At 44.0% G+C, this 17,455-nt stretch overlaps 1 protein-coding gene across 1 annotated transcript in view; it reads right to left on the bottom strand.

Moving 5' to 3' along the window:
• The window catches only part of LOC144593013 (collagen alpha-1(XIV) chain-like), a 70,719-nt gene that overhangs the window by 41,842 nt on the left and 11,422 nt on the right, over nt 1–17,455 (bottom strand). The window contains exons 3-5 of the mRNA XM_078398427.1: nt 11,741–11,857; nt 5,883–6,026; nt 4,165–4,263 (exon numbers count right to left, since the gene is read on the bottom strand). Of these exons, the coding sequence (XP_078254553.1) occupies nt 4,165–4,263; nt 5,883–6,026; nt 11,741–11,857 (360 nt within the window). The remainder of the gene's footprint in view (nt 1–4,164; nt 4,264–5,882; nt 6,027–11,740; nt 11,858–17,455) is intronic.

The following is a 17,455-nucleotide window of genomic DNA, read 5'->3' as shown; positions in this document are numbered from 1 at the left end:
TTATTTTCTCATCGAGGGCCCCCAATCTTCTAATGACCTCCTCCATCGTGAGACCTGATATCCGTGAGATACATTTAATATCTCGAAGGCAGATTATCGAAACCCGCAGTTGGCTGCTAAGATGAGCATTCTCAACAAGATCACGGGTGCTGATGTCAGCCAGGGCAATAGACTGGTGGAATGGCACTGGAGAAGAAAGGGAGGTGGGGGAGAGGAGCTTGGTGATTTGACTGGTGCTTCCTCTGACTGACTTTTAGACTTTAGAGATACAGCATGGAAACAGGCCCTTCGGCCCAGCGAGTCCACGCCAACCACCGATCACCCCATACACTAACACTATCCTACATGCTAGGGACAATTTATATTTTATTTAACAAAGCCAAATAACCTGCAAACTTGTATGTCTTTGGAGTGTGGAACAAAACCGGAGCACCCTGAGAAAACCCATGTGATCACAGGGAGAATGTATAAACTATTTACAGGCAGCACCCATAGTCAGGATCGAACCCGGGTCTCTGGCGCTGTAAGGCAGCAGATCTACTGCTGTGCCACTGTGCCGCCCTTTCTCACTCGAATGCTTGCATTTTCAGCTAATTTGTACAGACAAGCCCCACAAACTACAAGGTGAGAGTAAAAATATATTATATCTCCATTATACAAAGTGTGGGACAAATATTAGGCAGGACACCAAAGAGTGGACTTCCCTTCTCTTCTTCTGCTCCATGCCACCCTCCACCCATGAGAGGAGGCAGAGATAGTGTTTAAAATCTCACAACCAAAAAATGGCATCACCTCCCTTGGTGTCAGCTCTTTGTCTTCTAGTCTCCATTGCAAAATCTGAATATTCATCACCCTCAGATTCGTAGTAGAGGTGTTGTCCACCAAGCTTAGCCGATTCACCCAATGAGAACAGGTATTATTTTCCTTTTTATGGGTATTTATTGCCCTCCCTAATTGTCCTTGAACTTTCAGAGGAAATTTCTATTAGCATCATCTCTCCTCCAGGTAATGAAATTGGAGTGGTCTATTGACCATGACTTCCTTCTTGTAGAGTATTAGTGACTCAGATGGGATTTTACAACAACATGGTCATTTTAATTATTTAAGCTGAAAATTATAAATCAGAGTTTATATTCCATAATTTCCACAGTGGGGTTTGAACTCGGGTCCAGGCTTCTGGGTAGCTAATCATGTTGTCGACCTCCCTCCCCGTGGTGAGCCCTGTCAACTGACCTCAGTCAGGTGAACGACAACAAACAGAGACAGCAGAAGCAGAAGCAAAAGTGCCTGGAGGGTGTTACATTGCTTCTGCTGCCTCAAACGCAAGAAGAAGATCCAGTGATTTAGCTGCTGAGCCACCGCGGTACTGAGCTCAATGGTTCTGCCGACCGCGTTGCCTCAGCACGAAGTACGTGAATGCAGAAAGGAGGGGAGCCCGAGGACATGTGCAGTCACAAAACTGACTGCTCTCACCTGAGATGACATACAGGGTAATGGCGGATACACAGAGTTTCTTCAGCTGTTCAGAACAAAGACTGTTTTCTGATGACTCAAACACTAAAATGGGCCAGGCAGGCTTTTTTTAACAGATTTTCTTTCGTCGACAGGAGCGGTACCTGCCTGTTAATTAACCAGTCGCACTGAAACATTGGAGTCAGAACTATTCAACTGCCTTACACACAGCTCCACTTCCCTCTCATCTTTGCATGTTGCAAACAGATTGGCTTCTTAAAATAATCACAACTTTTATTTTTCTCAGAGCTAAATGATGTTGCAGTCAGTACACCAAACAATGAAAAAGATAAGTGTGATCCATATTGACAGCATATAGCTGTGGAATTGGTAGCCAGCTACTGGAGCCTGTCCAGCTACTGGAGCCTGTCCAGCTACTGGAGCCTGTCCAGCTACTGGAGCCTGTCCAGCTACTGGAGCCTGTCAGCAAACTCAGTGAGCTGTAACCCACCTGTAAACACTGACTTGGCTCCAATCCTGGGACAGGGAATCTGTAGGGGTATCCGATGGTGAGCAAGTCTTTGGGAGAGGAAATATTCCTGCTTCTCCCAGACCACATGCTCTGATGATGCCAGGACTAGTTCACAGCATCTATATACCAAAACTCTCGTTTGTTTGGTTGTTTGTTCCTGAACTACAGCCAAAACGGTACATGATAGCGCAACAATTTTAGGCCCACCTTACTCACCATCGTCCCTTTGGTGCTAATGGAAGAAGTTTCATTAAAATTGTTTATATATTTTAAGTTATTCACATTTTAAAGTTTAAATCTATCTCCTCGGGGGAGGGGGGAGGGACGGAGGGGAAAAGAGGGAGGATAAGGGGGGTTGAGGGGGATGGTGGGGGGAAGGGGGAGAGGGGGGAGAGGGTGAGGGGGTGGAGGGAGAGGAGGGAGGGGAGGAGGGAGGGAGGGGGAGGGGGAAGGGAGGGGGAGGGGGGAAGGGAGGGGGAGGGGGTGGAGGGAGGGGGAGGGGAGGAGGGAGGGGGAGGTGGGGAGGGAGGGAGTGGGGACAGGGAGGGGGGAGGGGGAGAGGGGGAGGAGAGGGTGTTGCACCAATGCAGGAGAGGTTTGGGGCCAACGGGTCCACTTCGTCTAGTAGTTTATAAGCTTCACTGGTGCTGGTGCAATTGTTCGTCCATCTCTCCTCTCAACCTCAGTTTGTTACGCCAACTTCCTATGCTGGCCAAACTAACCTTCAGTTCATGGACCACCCACGTCAAGACTGAAAAGTTGGAAAACCCAATTGCACTCTTGGATTGGGCTAAGAAAGTATCTGGCTCCGCACCTCAAAAACAAGACTCCGTACGACGTTACTCCCTTTGGAAGTCTTTCTCCGTGAACTGTAATGAACTTCCCCACAGTATTTCCAAGTGGTTGCTGGCATTGAGCAAATATGGGATACAAATGTTTTAAACCAGAATTTTGGTTGGGTAAACTCACCGGGAATGCCCATCACACAACCAAACCATCTGCACTTTCCATACCATTAAAACTGTTTGATTGGTATTTTTCCAAAACCACAATGTGGTGTTCAGTTGCTCGACCAATTGATCCACTGTTTTTGTCTGTGATCTCTCAAATAAAGCGATTAATTGAGCGAGGAGGTGGTGAATCAGAGCAAAGCCTCACATAGGTGCTGTCAACCCCATTCATAAATATCTTGTGTAGGAAGGAACTGCAGATGCTGGTTGACACCGAAGATAGAAACAAGATGCTGGAGTAACTCAGCGGTTCAGGCAGCATCTCCGGAGAAAAGGAATAAGTGACGTTTCGGGCCAAGACCCTTCTTCAGACTGGAGTCTGAAGAACTGCAGAAGGGTCTCGACCCAAAACGTTACCTATTTCCTTTCTCGAGAGATGCTACCTGACCCGCTGAGTTACTCCAGCATCTTGTGTCAAAAATATTTCAGTTGGAGAACAATAACCAGGGAATTAGTCAGCCTCTACAGTGCTGACCCAGGGAGTTGCCATCAGCTGGCCTTGCTGTAAAGGTGTCCATATGTACTTTGTTTATTGAAGAATTCCCAGTAGAATGAGCAGTTCTTTACCCAACATTCACAGCTGCAGCAAAGCATCTATTCCCTTGGACACAGCATCCAATCCCAAAGACCATTTCACCTGAAGTACCTACTGGTTAAAGAGGATTCACAATTCCACTATAGAAGCTTCTTGTCAGAAAATCCAGCACCACTGCATGTTAACCTGCACACATTAACTATCTGGGAACTCATGGATCAGAATGGGAGCAAGATACAAGAGAAGGAAAAGTTGCATTCAAATTTCAAGCATTGCGGTGGGTAGTTCGGAGATGAGAAGAACGTGGCATGTGCAAGGTCCTCGGTAATTTACATTTCAAACAACATGCTCACCTTTGGGAAGTATCTGGTATACGTTTTGCCATACAAGATATTTGGACCATTCAGTAATTGTCCACTTTAGTATCAGTGTTCTTGGAGTATTCAAGGTTTCGTCAACTCGTCGATGCATGACGATTCATGCTGTCTCCAAGTCTTACAGTTATGACTAAAGCCTACATTTTATTAATCCCGGCCTGTTCTATTGTTGCATAGTAAAGAAAAAAAGGATCAAAGTATTCTCATTCAAATTGACAAAAAAGATGTCCAGTGTATTTAGCACTGTTAGAAGCCTACCTTCATCAGTTGATGTATTGCCAGCTTGAGAGCCCGATTCTTTCTTTGGTTTAGTTTGAGAGGGGGATCCTTGCCTGCCTCTGCTGCGAGATGCCCTCACTGGACGAAAGAAAGAATCATTTTACCAACCTGCCACAGGAAATAGCTATTTCTGCCTTTGGTCAACTCTATGAATTGGTTGTCTAATTTGACCTGTAAAATACTCCATGTTAAGTAATTAGATGCAGAATCTGCTCTCTCATCAGTGAATTCATGCCCCTGGATATGGAAGCTTTTCTGACATGAACCAAGAAAACATAAGAAATACAAGTAGGTCATTCAGATCCTAAAACCTGCTCTATCACTCAATAAGATCATAAGGCCAAAAGATCATAAGGCCAAAAGATCATAAGTGATGGGAGCAGAATTAGGCTATTCGGCCCATCAAGTCTACTCCACCATTCAATCATGGCTAATCTATCCCTCCCTCACAACCCCATTCTCCTCCCTTCTACCCATAACCCTTTACACCCGTATTAATCAAAGATCTTATCTTGATCAAGATCTTATCTTGTTCTCAGCTCCCCACAACCCTTGGCCCTCCTATGGACAAAACCTACCTTGGCTATGAATACCTACAGTGATCCTGCTCCACAGCTTTCCAGGGGAGAGAATTTCAAAGATTCACAACTCTCAGAGAGGGGACATTCCTCCACATCTTAGTCTTAAATGGGTGATCTCTTTTTCTCAAACAGTGGAAACGTCATCTTAGCCTTGGACCAGTCACCAACCCTCTCCCGCCTCTCCCTGAGAAGTGTATGTTTCAATAAGATCACCTTTCATTCTTCAGAATTCCATTGAACATGACTCCAACCTGCTCAACCATTCTCCATCAGACAAGCCCTTCATCCCCAGAATCAACCCAGTGATCCTTCATGGATCTGTCAGCAGGGCAAGTGGATGTTTTTTTTATCCCCAATGAACCCATTAAGTTTAAGGATATTACAGGAACCGGTTGCCCTGTGAATGGGCGGAGAGAGAGGGATCTGGGTGGCAGTGAATGGACGGCGAGCAAGGGAACCGATCCCCCGGTGAATGGACAGAGAAGGCAACAAACATTACCCGATGAACCCAAAGCTAAACCTGCATGTTTTTCAGACAGTTGGACAGCAGATTTTCAGAGTTTTACAGTACTGACGGTGCCTGCAAGCTAACTATATCCCGTGTCTGAGGATCCCTTCTCCCGCTCCACCTCAGCACCTTCTGATCGCTCTCCATTTAAGTAAAGTTCTTTTCTATTCCGCATACAAAGTGGCCAAGCACATATTTCCCCACATTATACTCCATCTGCCAAATCTGTCCCACCACTCAACATAGATACATCCCTTTACAGACTCTGCATACTCTCACAACAAATATCAAAACATTGTTTTTTTAATTATCTAACCAACTCTGCAGTTTCCATCAATGCTCGTTTGAGTTTTGCTTTTAATTTGTTGCAATGGCCATCTATTCTTTGTCTCACAGCTATAATATGACTAACATATTATAGCTAAACAGGACCAGGAGTCTGTTGGGAGCACACGTGTGATGGAACAGCTTTACGACATGATACAATTCTTTAATGTGTGCCTGACTCAAGCCCTACAGTTGGATCCAGTCGAGCTTGGGTTGGTAAGCCAGACTCTTTTCTCCCTCCAGCCCCATCACCCTGACCTCTTCCGTTACACGGTGCTTACTTGTAAACCGCCCCTGAGCCGGCGCACTTTCTTTTTTATTGTTGATCGCAAACAGTTGCACCACATACTCCTGGTTGGGAAGAAGACCTTCCACCACGACAGCTGTCTCACCCTTCCGTATGCTTAATTTCTGGGGTTTACCACCTGTCATTGAGGAAAAAGTGAGGAGTTAAAGAAAATTGGAAAGCACAACAATACCGCAACAACAACTTGCATTTCCAAAGCACCTTTAAATAGGGCAGGATGGTCCATAATGTTCGTTATGCATATTATCAACAAAATCACACACCAAGCCACATCTGGAAATAACAGAAGTGATCGGAAGATTAGAGAGCAAACGATTTTCAGGATGTCTTCCATAAAGCAAGATGTAGCAAGATGAAGAGATTTAAAGAAACATAGAAACATAGAAAATAGGTGCAGGAGTAGGCCATTCAGCCCTTCGAGCCTGCACCGCCATTCAATATAATCATGGCTGATCATCCAACTCAGTATCCCGTACCTGCCTTCTCTCCATACCCCCTGATCCCTTTAGCCACAAGGGCCATATCTAACTCCCTCTTAAATATAGCCAATGAACTGGCCTCAACTACCTTCTGTGGCAGAGAATTCCACAGATTCACCACTCTCTGTGTGAAAAAAAACTTTCTCATCTCGGTCCTAAAAGACTTCCCCCTTATCCTTAAACTGTGACCCCTTGTTCTGGACTTCCCCAACATCACCCTCATGGCGAAAGAGGAATTTCTTCTCTCAGAAGGTGGTGAATCTCTGGAATTCTTTGCCCCGTGGATTGTGGAGGCTGAATATTTAAAGAAGAGGTAGAATAATTCTGGAAAGACCAGGATATTGAGGGCTGTGGAGAACTGGCATTGAAAAAGAGCTGAGAGCTGGGGCAGACTATGAACTGAGTGGTGGGACAGACTTGAGGGAACAGGTACTCTTCCCCTGCTCCTCTTTTCTTGCATCCTACTGTGGTCTAGATCTCAGGGCCTTAGCAACTGAAGGCACAATCAAGACAGGTTGTGGACTGATTAAATTCCAGGGCAAGTTTGAGGCCAGAATTGGAAGGGTGTGGAGATCTTAGACTTGCAGAGAGAGGTTGGGTTTGAGATAGGGAGGGCAAAACCATGGAGGGATATGTAAGCAAGGTGAGGACTTTAAAGACTTTATCTAACCAGGAACCAATATAGGCCAATGGGCCAAGACAATGTGAGAGTGAGAATGTGCCAGCAAGCTTTGGATGACCTGAGGTTTGAAGAAAATACAGTAAGGGAGGCCAGCCAGGAACGAACAGGGCAAAAGGTTTGACCGACCAGGTCCAAGAGGCTTTAGTCCCTCTTCCATCCCCAGTTCCTCACCTGCAGTCCTTCCAGAATTCTACATCCTAACACAGTAAGACAGTATCGCAACGCGATTAACTTGCCCAAGTTTCATAATCAACAATATAGTGGCCTTAAAAACATCCATCTAGCATTCAACTTCCAAGCTCTGGAATGTTTAATAAGCCAGAATTGGTGGGGTCCAGAGATCTGGAATGGCCACAGCTATGGGGAAGTGACAAGGCAAAGGAGGAATATGTGAAGAAGGGTCTGCCCAGCTTAAGATGGTAGTTCTGGGCAAAGAGGGGGAGCCCTGTACTGCATTTCCATTGTGTGACGTTAGCCTAACTCTGCCTGCTGTTGATGACAGGAATAATCTGCCAATTGAGCTGATCTGCAACAGGCCATAAGGGCAGATAGAACACCTGGTCACAGGAGGAATTGGGGAACTTAATGAGGTTGTTGGGATGATTTCATCGAGTAGAGAGAAAAACAATTTCCTTTCTGGAATGGTGAGGGAGGGAAAGAAGTATGTAACAAGGCTGGGGATGCAGGGTTTAAAATAAAGATTGCAGCAAGGTTATTAAAGGCAACGTCAGAGCATTTATAACAAAGGTGGCCACCGCTCAGCCCACCGTTTCAGTGCTGGTCATGCAGGGGCTCTCCAGCATAATTCACCCTTCCATCACTGGGCTGTGGCCCTGCAGGTCATCCAAATGCTGGTTAAATGTGAAGAAGTTTCTACTTCTCCCACTCTCTCGGAGAGTAAGTTCCAGACGCCTGCCTATCACCTTTTGGGAGTAAATGTTCAGTTTAACTTAGTTTAGTGATCAAGTGCGGAAATAGGCACTTCGGCCCACCGAGTCCTCACCGACCAGCGAACCCCACACATTGACACTATCCTACACTCTGGACAATTCCTACATTCATTTATACCAAGCCAATTAACCTACAAAACCTGCACATCATTGGAGTGTGGGAGGAAACCGAAGTTCTCGGAGAAAACCTATGCGGTCATGGGGAGAATGTACAAACTCCGTACAGATGAGCACCCATACCCAGGTCTCTGACGCTGTAATCGCTGTAAGGCAGCAACTCTCTGCTGCGTCACTGACACGCCCAAATGTATCCTCATCCCCCCTCTAGCTTTTCAATTAATTACTCCCAATCTCTGCAACCCCCACCCACCCTCCCCCCCCCCCCCCCTCCCGCCCCTCCATGGGAAGTAGGTCCCTCTGATTAACTCCACCTAGGAGCCTTAATTTTAATATACCTGGAATTTTAAGTAATAAACAAACTGCTGGAGGATCTCCGCAGATCCAGCAGCATCTTTGGAGGCAAATGGACAGCCTGAAGAAGGATCCTGACCCAAAATGTCATCTGCTATTTCCCTCCACAGCCACTGCCTGACCCGTTGAGTTCCTCCGGTGGTGGATAGAGAAACAATTACATCAGGGGTTGGTTATTGATTATCGTCAACAGATATAGCATTGAAGGCAAGCCTAAGGCAAGGCAGCCACCCTGGTGTTAACATTCCACCTACTCGTAACATCCTACTTGCAGGATTATTAACTGGCAAAATCTGACTCGTAGCCACTCAGATATGATGGCGGTGACAAAAAGCTCGCAAAGAAATAGATTTTTAAAAGGAACAACTGAAAGCAGGAAACTGTCTTGATAGGCAGAGAGATTTTGAGAGGGACTCTTAGATCTCAGAGCTAAAGTAGCTGAATAACAAATAATGATGTAGAAGTTGGGGATGATCAAGGGGCCAGAAATGGAAAGGCATCGGAATTTACAGAGGGGCTGGAGTCTGCAGGTGATTACAGATAAAGAAAGGGATTTTAAAACAAGAATGAAGAATTAAGGTGTTATACTTGAGGAAGAGTTCCACACCTGCCAGGAATGAAAACTACTGAACTGTGCTGAGTTAATGAACATAATATTCTGTGCACACAATTGCAACTGTCCCTACATCAGGGTTTATTTATTCAAACCCAATCTTACAATTCAGTTATTATCAAGCACATTTTTAACTTTTGTTGGAAAATACCTCAGAATAAAGAGGCTGCAAGTTGCTTTTTGGTTTCCTATTCTCATTTGCTAACAAGTCAAAACTTAGTCCTCACAACCTGAACAATTTCCATCCAGACTACCAAGAGAGAAATATGCTGAGAAATTCCTAAAGCCCCTAATGATTCACAAAAACCTCCATGAAAAAATGCGGCTCAGTACTTAAAGCACTGAGCTTACTTATTAAAATTGTATCTTGCACACCGAGGTGTGACTACGCCGGAGGACATGTTGCTCCATTAGTGTGTGGAACCCATTTACTACCCTCATAAACTAGATAACCTCAAGGTATATCACTTCATTGATCTGTTTTACCCGAAGCAAAAACTGACAATGCTGCAGCAGTTAAGAGGAGCTCAACATCGTTCACTGTGATACAATCAGTACTGGATCACATGCATGAAGTACAATGTTAATTATTAAGTTTATCCTGGGCATCTCCTAATCCAGAAAATATCCAAGGTCTTCAGTAACTTTGGTGATGCTGCAATCACAGGGTGGCTAGTTTGGTATTATTTGCACATACTATGTACTAAATAATATGTTCTTCTTGGAGCAGAGAAGATTAAAGTTGATAATGATATTTGAAATCAAGTCAGAGCAAACACAAATAAATTGTTCCCAATGGAAGGTGGGCTAGTAACACAAAGATATGGAGTGAAAAGTATCAGCAGAAAAAGATTTATTGCGTTGTAGAATGCACTGCCCGAAATGGACTAAGGAAGCAGATTCAATCGGAAAAAAAGAACTGGATAAATACTTGAAGGGAAAATATATAATGGGGAATGGATGGTATCAATTGATAGCCCTGCCAAACAGTTGGCACAGGTGTAATAGATTCACAGTAATCTTCAGGCATTTTGATTTGGAAATTCACATGAAATTGGGTAGAGGTGCAATGAGATTTCCAATAGACAATAGATGCAGGAGTAGGCCATTCGGCCCTTCGAGCTAACACCACCATTCAATGTGATCATGGCTGATCATTCACAATCAGTACCCTGTTCCTGCCCTCTCCCCATACCCCCTGACTCTGCTATCTGACTCAGAGCTCTATCTAGCTTTCTCTTGAAAGCATCCAAAGAATTGGCCTCCACTGCCTTCTGAGGCAGAGAATACCACAGATTTACAACTCTCCGAGGGAAAAAGTTTTTCCTCATCTCCGTTCTAAATGGCCTACCTCTTTTTCTTAAACTGTGGCCCCTGGTTCTGGACTCCCCCAACATTGGGAACATGTTTCCTGCCTCTAGCGTGTCCAATCCCTTAATAATCTTTCGGTTGATATATTATCAATGGTAGTTATCCAAGTTAACAAAGCTATGGGGTCCGTTTACAGAGATATTTTGTAAGTGTTTGTATGGTTGCCTCGATTAGAATTGGGCCCAATTCTACTCCCCACACTAGCAGAAAGGTTATCGACCTGAGAACATGCACAAAACGCTGAAAAGAATGTTATTATATCTGAGACGTTGTAGCAATCAGGGAGGACTTAATAGGCTGGGATGTTTTCTCGAGATGGATAGACTGAGGGTTGGCCTGAAAGGAGCAGGTTTATAAATTATGAAGATGAAGAAAGAGATCTGCTCACTCATGAGGGAGTCCAAAACCAGTGGCAGCAAATTTGAGGCGGTGATTAAAACCCAGTTGGGAATTCAGGAAAAGGTTTTCCACAGATCTGGAAGACAGTGATTGAAGCAAGTAACAGAGGTAGGTTTAGAAGAAGTGAGGGGAAAAGGGTAGAACAATGGAGTGATGCGGTGGGGGGGTGGTGGAGATTCAGAGGGTTGACAGGAGATTGTTGCTGTACTGCTAATTCTACACAATTCTATATAAGAACTGTTCATAGGAAACTTCCACAATCTGTCATCAGCTCACTTCTGATACCATCATTTCCTCGCTGATCATTGTACAATAGTCTTTGACACATTTAAAAATTAATTAACGGAGAACCGAAAAAGGTGCTATTCAGTTGGTTTGGGAAGATAGCAAGTTTTGCCAGGGTGGGCAAGTGCTGCTTTGTAAGAGTCTCCCCATCAAATACCTTATTTTCCAAAGTGTGGAATTTTGGTTCAGTCCTAAAGAACTGGGTTAGCCTTCCATCCTGTCAAATGTTGCCTTTAATAGGTATTGACGCCAAGCACTGTGTGAAACCAGGACGTGCATACCTCACTGGTTTGCAATCAGCAGGTTGGGTTAAAAAACTCATTAAGGTCAATTTTAAATCTTGGATAATTTTTCTTTGAATACAAAGCATTCATCTAGGCTTCCTGTACATTCCCTTTAACATAAACATCTGTCCACAAACATCAAACATTACAGAAATGTGATATGACTCGAGAATAACATATATATGCACAAGATGTGAAAGAAGGGGAAAAAATGCTTTAAAATACTTTACAACCATTAACAGTCCATATAATGCTTGGTAGCCAGAACAAGAATCTGAAAGTATTATAAAATTCTTACCTGCAACTGGTGTCACAGTTAATCTGTATTCTTGAAATCTCCCTCGAGGAGGTTTCCATGTAATCTTAACACTGTCCTGAGACATTATAGAAAACTTTAATCTTGTTGGAGAGGCAACTACAAGGCGTACAAAAAGAAAAGAGAAATGAGGGTTAACTCAACATTTGAAACAGATGTAGTGGTTATATTAAAATAGTTGTGCGATCAAAAGCCATCACAGTAAATCAACACCAATAATCAAGACCCAAACTACATACACCACAGGTTTAAAACAGGGCTCCAAACTATTTGTACACACTGGTTGCTCAGCTCCTGTGCATACCCCTTGCTCCCCCTCCCCCCATTTGGAACAAGGATAGAGTCTCCCTTGTCCACACCTTCCACCCCATCAGCCAGCGTATACAACAAATTATCCTCCAACATTTCCATCACCTCCAACGGGATCCCACTACTGGCCACATCTTCCCATCTCCCCTTTCTGCTTTCCGCAGAGACCGTTCCCTCCATAACTCCCTGGTCCACTCATCCCTTCCTACCCAAATCACCCCCTCCACCAGGTATTTTCCCCAGCAACTGCAGGAGATGCAACACCTGTCCTTTTACCTCCCCCCTCGACTCCATCCAAGGACCCAGTCTTTCCAGGTGAGGCAGAGGTTCACCTGCAACCTCATCTATTGTATCCGCTGTTCCAGATGTCAACGTCTCTACATCGTCGAGACCAAACGCAGGCTCGGCGATCGTTTCGCTCAACACCTTTGCTCAGTCCGCCTTAACCAACCTGATCTCCCGGTGGCTGAGCACTTCAACTCCCCCTCCCACTCTGACCTTTCTGTCATGGGCCTCCTCCAGTGTCATAGTGAGGCCCACCGCAAATTGGAGGAACAGCACCTCATATTTCACTTGGGCAGCTTACAGCCCAGCGTTATGAACATTGACATCTCTAACTTTAGATAGTTCCTCTGTCCCTCTCTTCCCCTCCCCTTCCCAGTTCTCCCACTGTCTTCCTGTCTCCACCTATATCCTTTCTTTGTCCCCCCCCCCACTGACATCAGTCTGAAGAAGGGTCTCGACCCGAAACGTTACCAATTCCTTCTCTACAGAAATACTGCCTGACCCGCTGAGTTACTCCAGCATTTTGTGATACCTTCAATTTGTACCAGCATCTGCAGTTATTTTCCTACTCTCTGCCATCCAAAGTATAATCTAAATGATTTGCCCTGCTATTCATTTTCTGTCCTTAACAAAAGTTGATGAAATGCTAATCCTTCCATCATTTGTCTATTTGATAATAATTTTTTTAAGTGCTTGTTATCCGTCACCAACACACCAGTTAAATAACTGAACCACCATTGCAAATCCAGGGGTCATTACTAGGCAGATTTGGAACCTAGGGAATACACAATAGACAATAGGTGCAGGGGTAGGCCATTCGGCCCCTCGAGCCAGCACCTTCTGAGGCAGAGAATTCCACAGATTTACAACTCTCTGACTGAAAAAGTTTTTCCTCATCCCCTGGTTCTGGACTCCCCCAACATTGGGAACATGTTTCCTGCCTCTAACGTGTCCAACCCCTTAATAATCTTATATGTTTCGATAACATCCCCTCTCATCCTTCTAAATTCCAGTATATACAAGCCTAGTCGCTCCAGTCTTTCAACATATGACAGTCCCGCCATTCCAGGAATTAACTTAGTAAACCTACGCTGCACGCCCTCAATAGCAAGAATATCCTTCCTCAAATTTGGAGACCAAAACTGCACACAGTACTCCAGGTGTGGTCTCACTAGGGCCCTGTACAACTGCAGAAAGACCTCTTTGCTCCTATACTCAACTCCTCTGTTATGAAGGCCAACATTCCATTGGCTTTCTTCACTGCCTGCTGTACCTGCATGCTTCCTTTCAGTGACTGATGCACTAGGACACCCAGATCTCGGTGTATGTCCCCTTTTCCTAACTTAACACCATTCAGATAATAATCTGCCTTCCTATTCCTACCACCAAAGTGGATAACCTCACACTTATCCACATTAAACTGCATCTGCCATGCATCCGCCCACTCACACAACCTGTCCAAGTCACCCTGCAATCTCATAGCATCTTCCTCACAGTTCACACTACCACCCAGCTTTGTATCATCTGCAAATTTGCTAATGGTACTTTTAACAGTAGGTGTAGATTCAAATGCCCCTCTCAGAGTAGGTAGGTTTACATTGAGTTAGCCAAAGATCCAAGCATCTGGGACTCTTGGTGCCTCTTAGCTATGACCCTTGGATCTTGAAAAATCAAATCAACAAAAGCAACAAACATTACAAATCATCTAGCATTACGGAAAAAAACCCAACACAAACAAAACTTATTTTTTGTGCCAAAATGCAACCATGCTTAATTAGGTACATTGAACAATTATAAGCAAAATTATGTAGGAAAGAACTGCAGATGCTGGTTTAAATCGAAGGTAGACACAAAATGGTTGAGTAACTCAGTGGGACAGGCAGCATCTTCAGTATGAAGAAGGGTCTTGACCCGAAACATCACCCATTCCTTCTCTCCAGAGATGCTGCCTGTCCCGCTGAGTTACTCCAGCATTTTGTGTCAAAAAGCAAAATTATGTTTGATCAGTCCATCACTGAGAATATTTCTGAGGAAATATTAACAATGCTGTCTTTTAGTTTAGTTTAATTTAGTTTAGAGATACAACAGGGAAACAGGCCCTTCAGCCCACCGAGTCTGTGCTAACCAGCGATCCCCGCACACTAGCACTATCCCATTAGGGAAAATTGACACTTATACCAAGCCAATTAACCTACCTAACCTGCACATCTTTGGAATGTGGGAGGAAGCCAGAGATCCCGGAGAAACCCCCATGCGGTCACAGGGAGAATGTACAAACTCCGAACGGACAGCACCCGCAGTCAGGATCGAACCCGGGTCTCTGGTGCTGTAAGGCAGCAACTCTACCAGCTGCACCACCGTGCTGCCCCTGAGACATTATAGAAAACTTTAATCTTGTTAGAGAGGAAAACATGTAAAACCCAGACTCCTGCACGGAGTATCTTTGGTGCGCTTTATTCTGCCATTCGCCGTGTTCAGCTGACTTGCTTGACGTGGTTTATAAAGACCTTTGATGAGACAAGCCCAGAACATTTGATTCTTAATGAGAACTGAGTACATGTTGATTTAAGTCATCTCTGTGGAAAGATATTCAGGAGCACGACATGGAGATAACAGCTGTTCTTTTCCGCCTCTGCCAACAGCTCAAGGGGGAGAACAAAGTGATGTGTTTGAAGTGTTAACTCTGTTGGGAATTGGAGTAACAAAAATATTGGTTCTCAGTGATTTGTGGTATGGTATGATCAACCAGTGAATTGAGGTGATGATTTATGCAGTCTTTCAGAAATGATTCCCGCAACCTATTCCTGATGTTCCATAGTTACTCTATTCATCCCTTTCTCTAGTTGGTAAAGCACAAAAATTGAGATGAGAGCCTCCACTATTTCCTTGCTTAATGGCCTTAAAATCATGGAAAATGTCTCATCCATAGTTAGCAATGCATCAACTTTCAATGAGCTAGATGCCGTTTTCTTTATTTCTTCGCACATCCCGTCCAATATTTCATGTTCTGCCTCCTTTACTGCAATGTCTGCAACATCACCGTGTGAGGACAGATATAATGCATTCATTTAAAACCAGAGTCACGTTTTTCGTCTCCAAACATTAGTTCCTTTTCCAATTTCAAAGCAGCCTGCTATATTGTTATCATCCTTCCCTTTATGCACAAAACCCCTTTGCATTTTGCTTGATTTTTGCCTCTGTGATCTTTTCAGGCAACCCTTCCAGCTTTGTCATTGACCGCTTCACTTTCTGCGCTCCTCCAGGCATTACACTGTGCTGAGCTCTTGGCATGTGAAACAAGCTCCCCATTTTCATTTTATTCTGTATAAAACGCTCCTTGAAATCCAGGGGAGATCTTTTTTATCCATTTCACATTGTGGGACTGCCCTAGCACAGATTTAACTGGTAACCCATTCCAGTCATCTTTGACCAAATCACATCTCAACTTTGTTAAAAAAAAAATGTCTGTTTCCTAATTGAGAAATATTCTGTTGGTATATTTTTTATTTTTCCTAGGCTTATGGAAGAAAGTAGGGGGTGGTGGTGGAAGATCACTATGTGGACCGGAGACCTGTGACAAGTGGTATGCCTCAGGGATTGGTGCTGGGCCCATTGTTGTTTGTGGTTTACATCGATGATTTGGATGAGAATGTATAAGACCGTGAAGATGATTATTATAAAACTATGGCAGGCTCTTGATCAACTGGGCAAGTGGACTGAGGAGTGGCTAATAGAGCTTAATGCAGATCTGTGAGGGATTGCATTTGGGAAGTCAAACCAGGGCATAGCATTCAGTATGTAGAAGAGTCCCAACTGGAAACATCACCTATCCATGTTCTCAAGGGATGCTGCCTGACCACTGAGTTACTCCAGCATTTTGTCTTTCCTTAGTAAACCAGCATCTGCAGTTCCTTATTTCCAGAAGTTGGGATGTTATGTTACAACTGTACAAGATATTGGTGAAGCCATATTTGGAGTACTGTGTCCAGTTTTCTTCACCATGCCACAGGATGGATACTATTAAGCTGGAAAGAGTGCAGCAGAGAAGATTCATAAGGATGCTGTCAGGACTAGAGGAAATGTTTCTTCTTGGAGAACTGGAGGCTGAGGGGTGATCTTATAGAGGTCTAGAAAATCATGGGGAGTAAAGAGGGCGAATGCACAGAGTTTTTTACCCAGGGCAGCGGATTCAAAAACAGAGACACGGGTTTAATAGGTTTTATGAGGGGCAAGATTTAACAGGAGTCAGGAATCTGATGGGTATCTTTATTTGCACAGTGGGTGGTTGGTATATGGAATGGATTGACAGAGGAGCAAGTTGAGGCAGGTACTATAACAGCATTTAAAGGACATTTGGAGAGGTACATGACGAGGAACGGTCTAAAGGAATATGGGCCAAATGCAGACAAATGGAACTAGCTTGGATGCGGCATATTGATCAGCATGGATGAGTTGGGCCAAAGGGCCTGTTTCCATGCTTTATGACTCCAATGAAGATTAATTTAATTTAATTATGGTCTCTACCACCAAAATTATTTTGTTTTGCTTGTTGGCTTCATTTCCCTAAACTTTAGAATTGTTGGGAGATTATTATTTATAAGGTTCACCAGTACGTGTTCTCTATACCCATCCCTATCCCAAATAAAAATAAGAGTGTGGCTTATATATCAATGAATAATTATGCGGAGCGATTATTGGTCATTTGTCAAAAATCACCATTATCCTCAGAAGTTCACTTTAAAATCTTTGGGTACCATATTAGTGGCTGTTCTGGAACAATGATGCCAAACAAGTAGAGATTCATCCATAATCCATTGCTGAAATAGAACTCATAACAATGGCTGACCGTAATGGATTTGAATTTTGGAAATAGTCAGTATTTTATTACATTTTTAACATGTGACTAAGAATGGATTTTTATCCCATAATTTCAATTCGGAGACAGAATCATAGAGCTGTACAGCACAGAAACATGCCCTTCAGTCCATCTTGGCCATGCTGGCTTCTTGGGGTAGTCCCATTCACCTGCATTAAGCCTTTGCCCATATAAACCCTTGTTGTCCATATCTGTCCACATCATTTTTTAAAGTCATAATTGTATCT

This window comes from Rhinoraja longicauda, chromosome 4, assembly GCF_053455715.1.
Source record: "Rhinoraja longicauda isolate Sanriku21f chromosome 4, sRhiLon1.1, whole genome shotgun sequence".
Lineage (NCBI taxonomy): Eukaryota > Metazoa > Chordata > Chondrichthyes > Rajiformes > Arhynchobatidae > Rhinoraja > Rhinoraja longicauda.
Note: the sequence above shows the minus strand (reverse complement) of the source record. Positions and strands in the feature narration are given on the sequence as shown.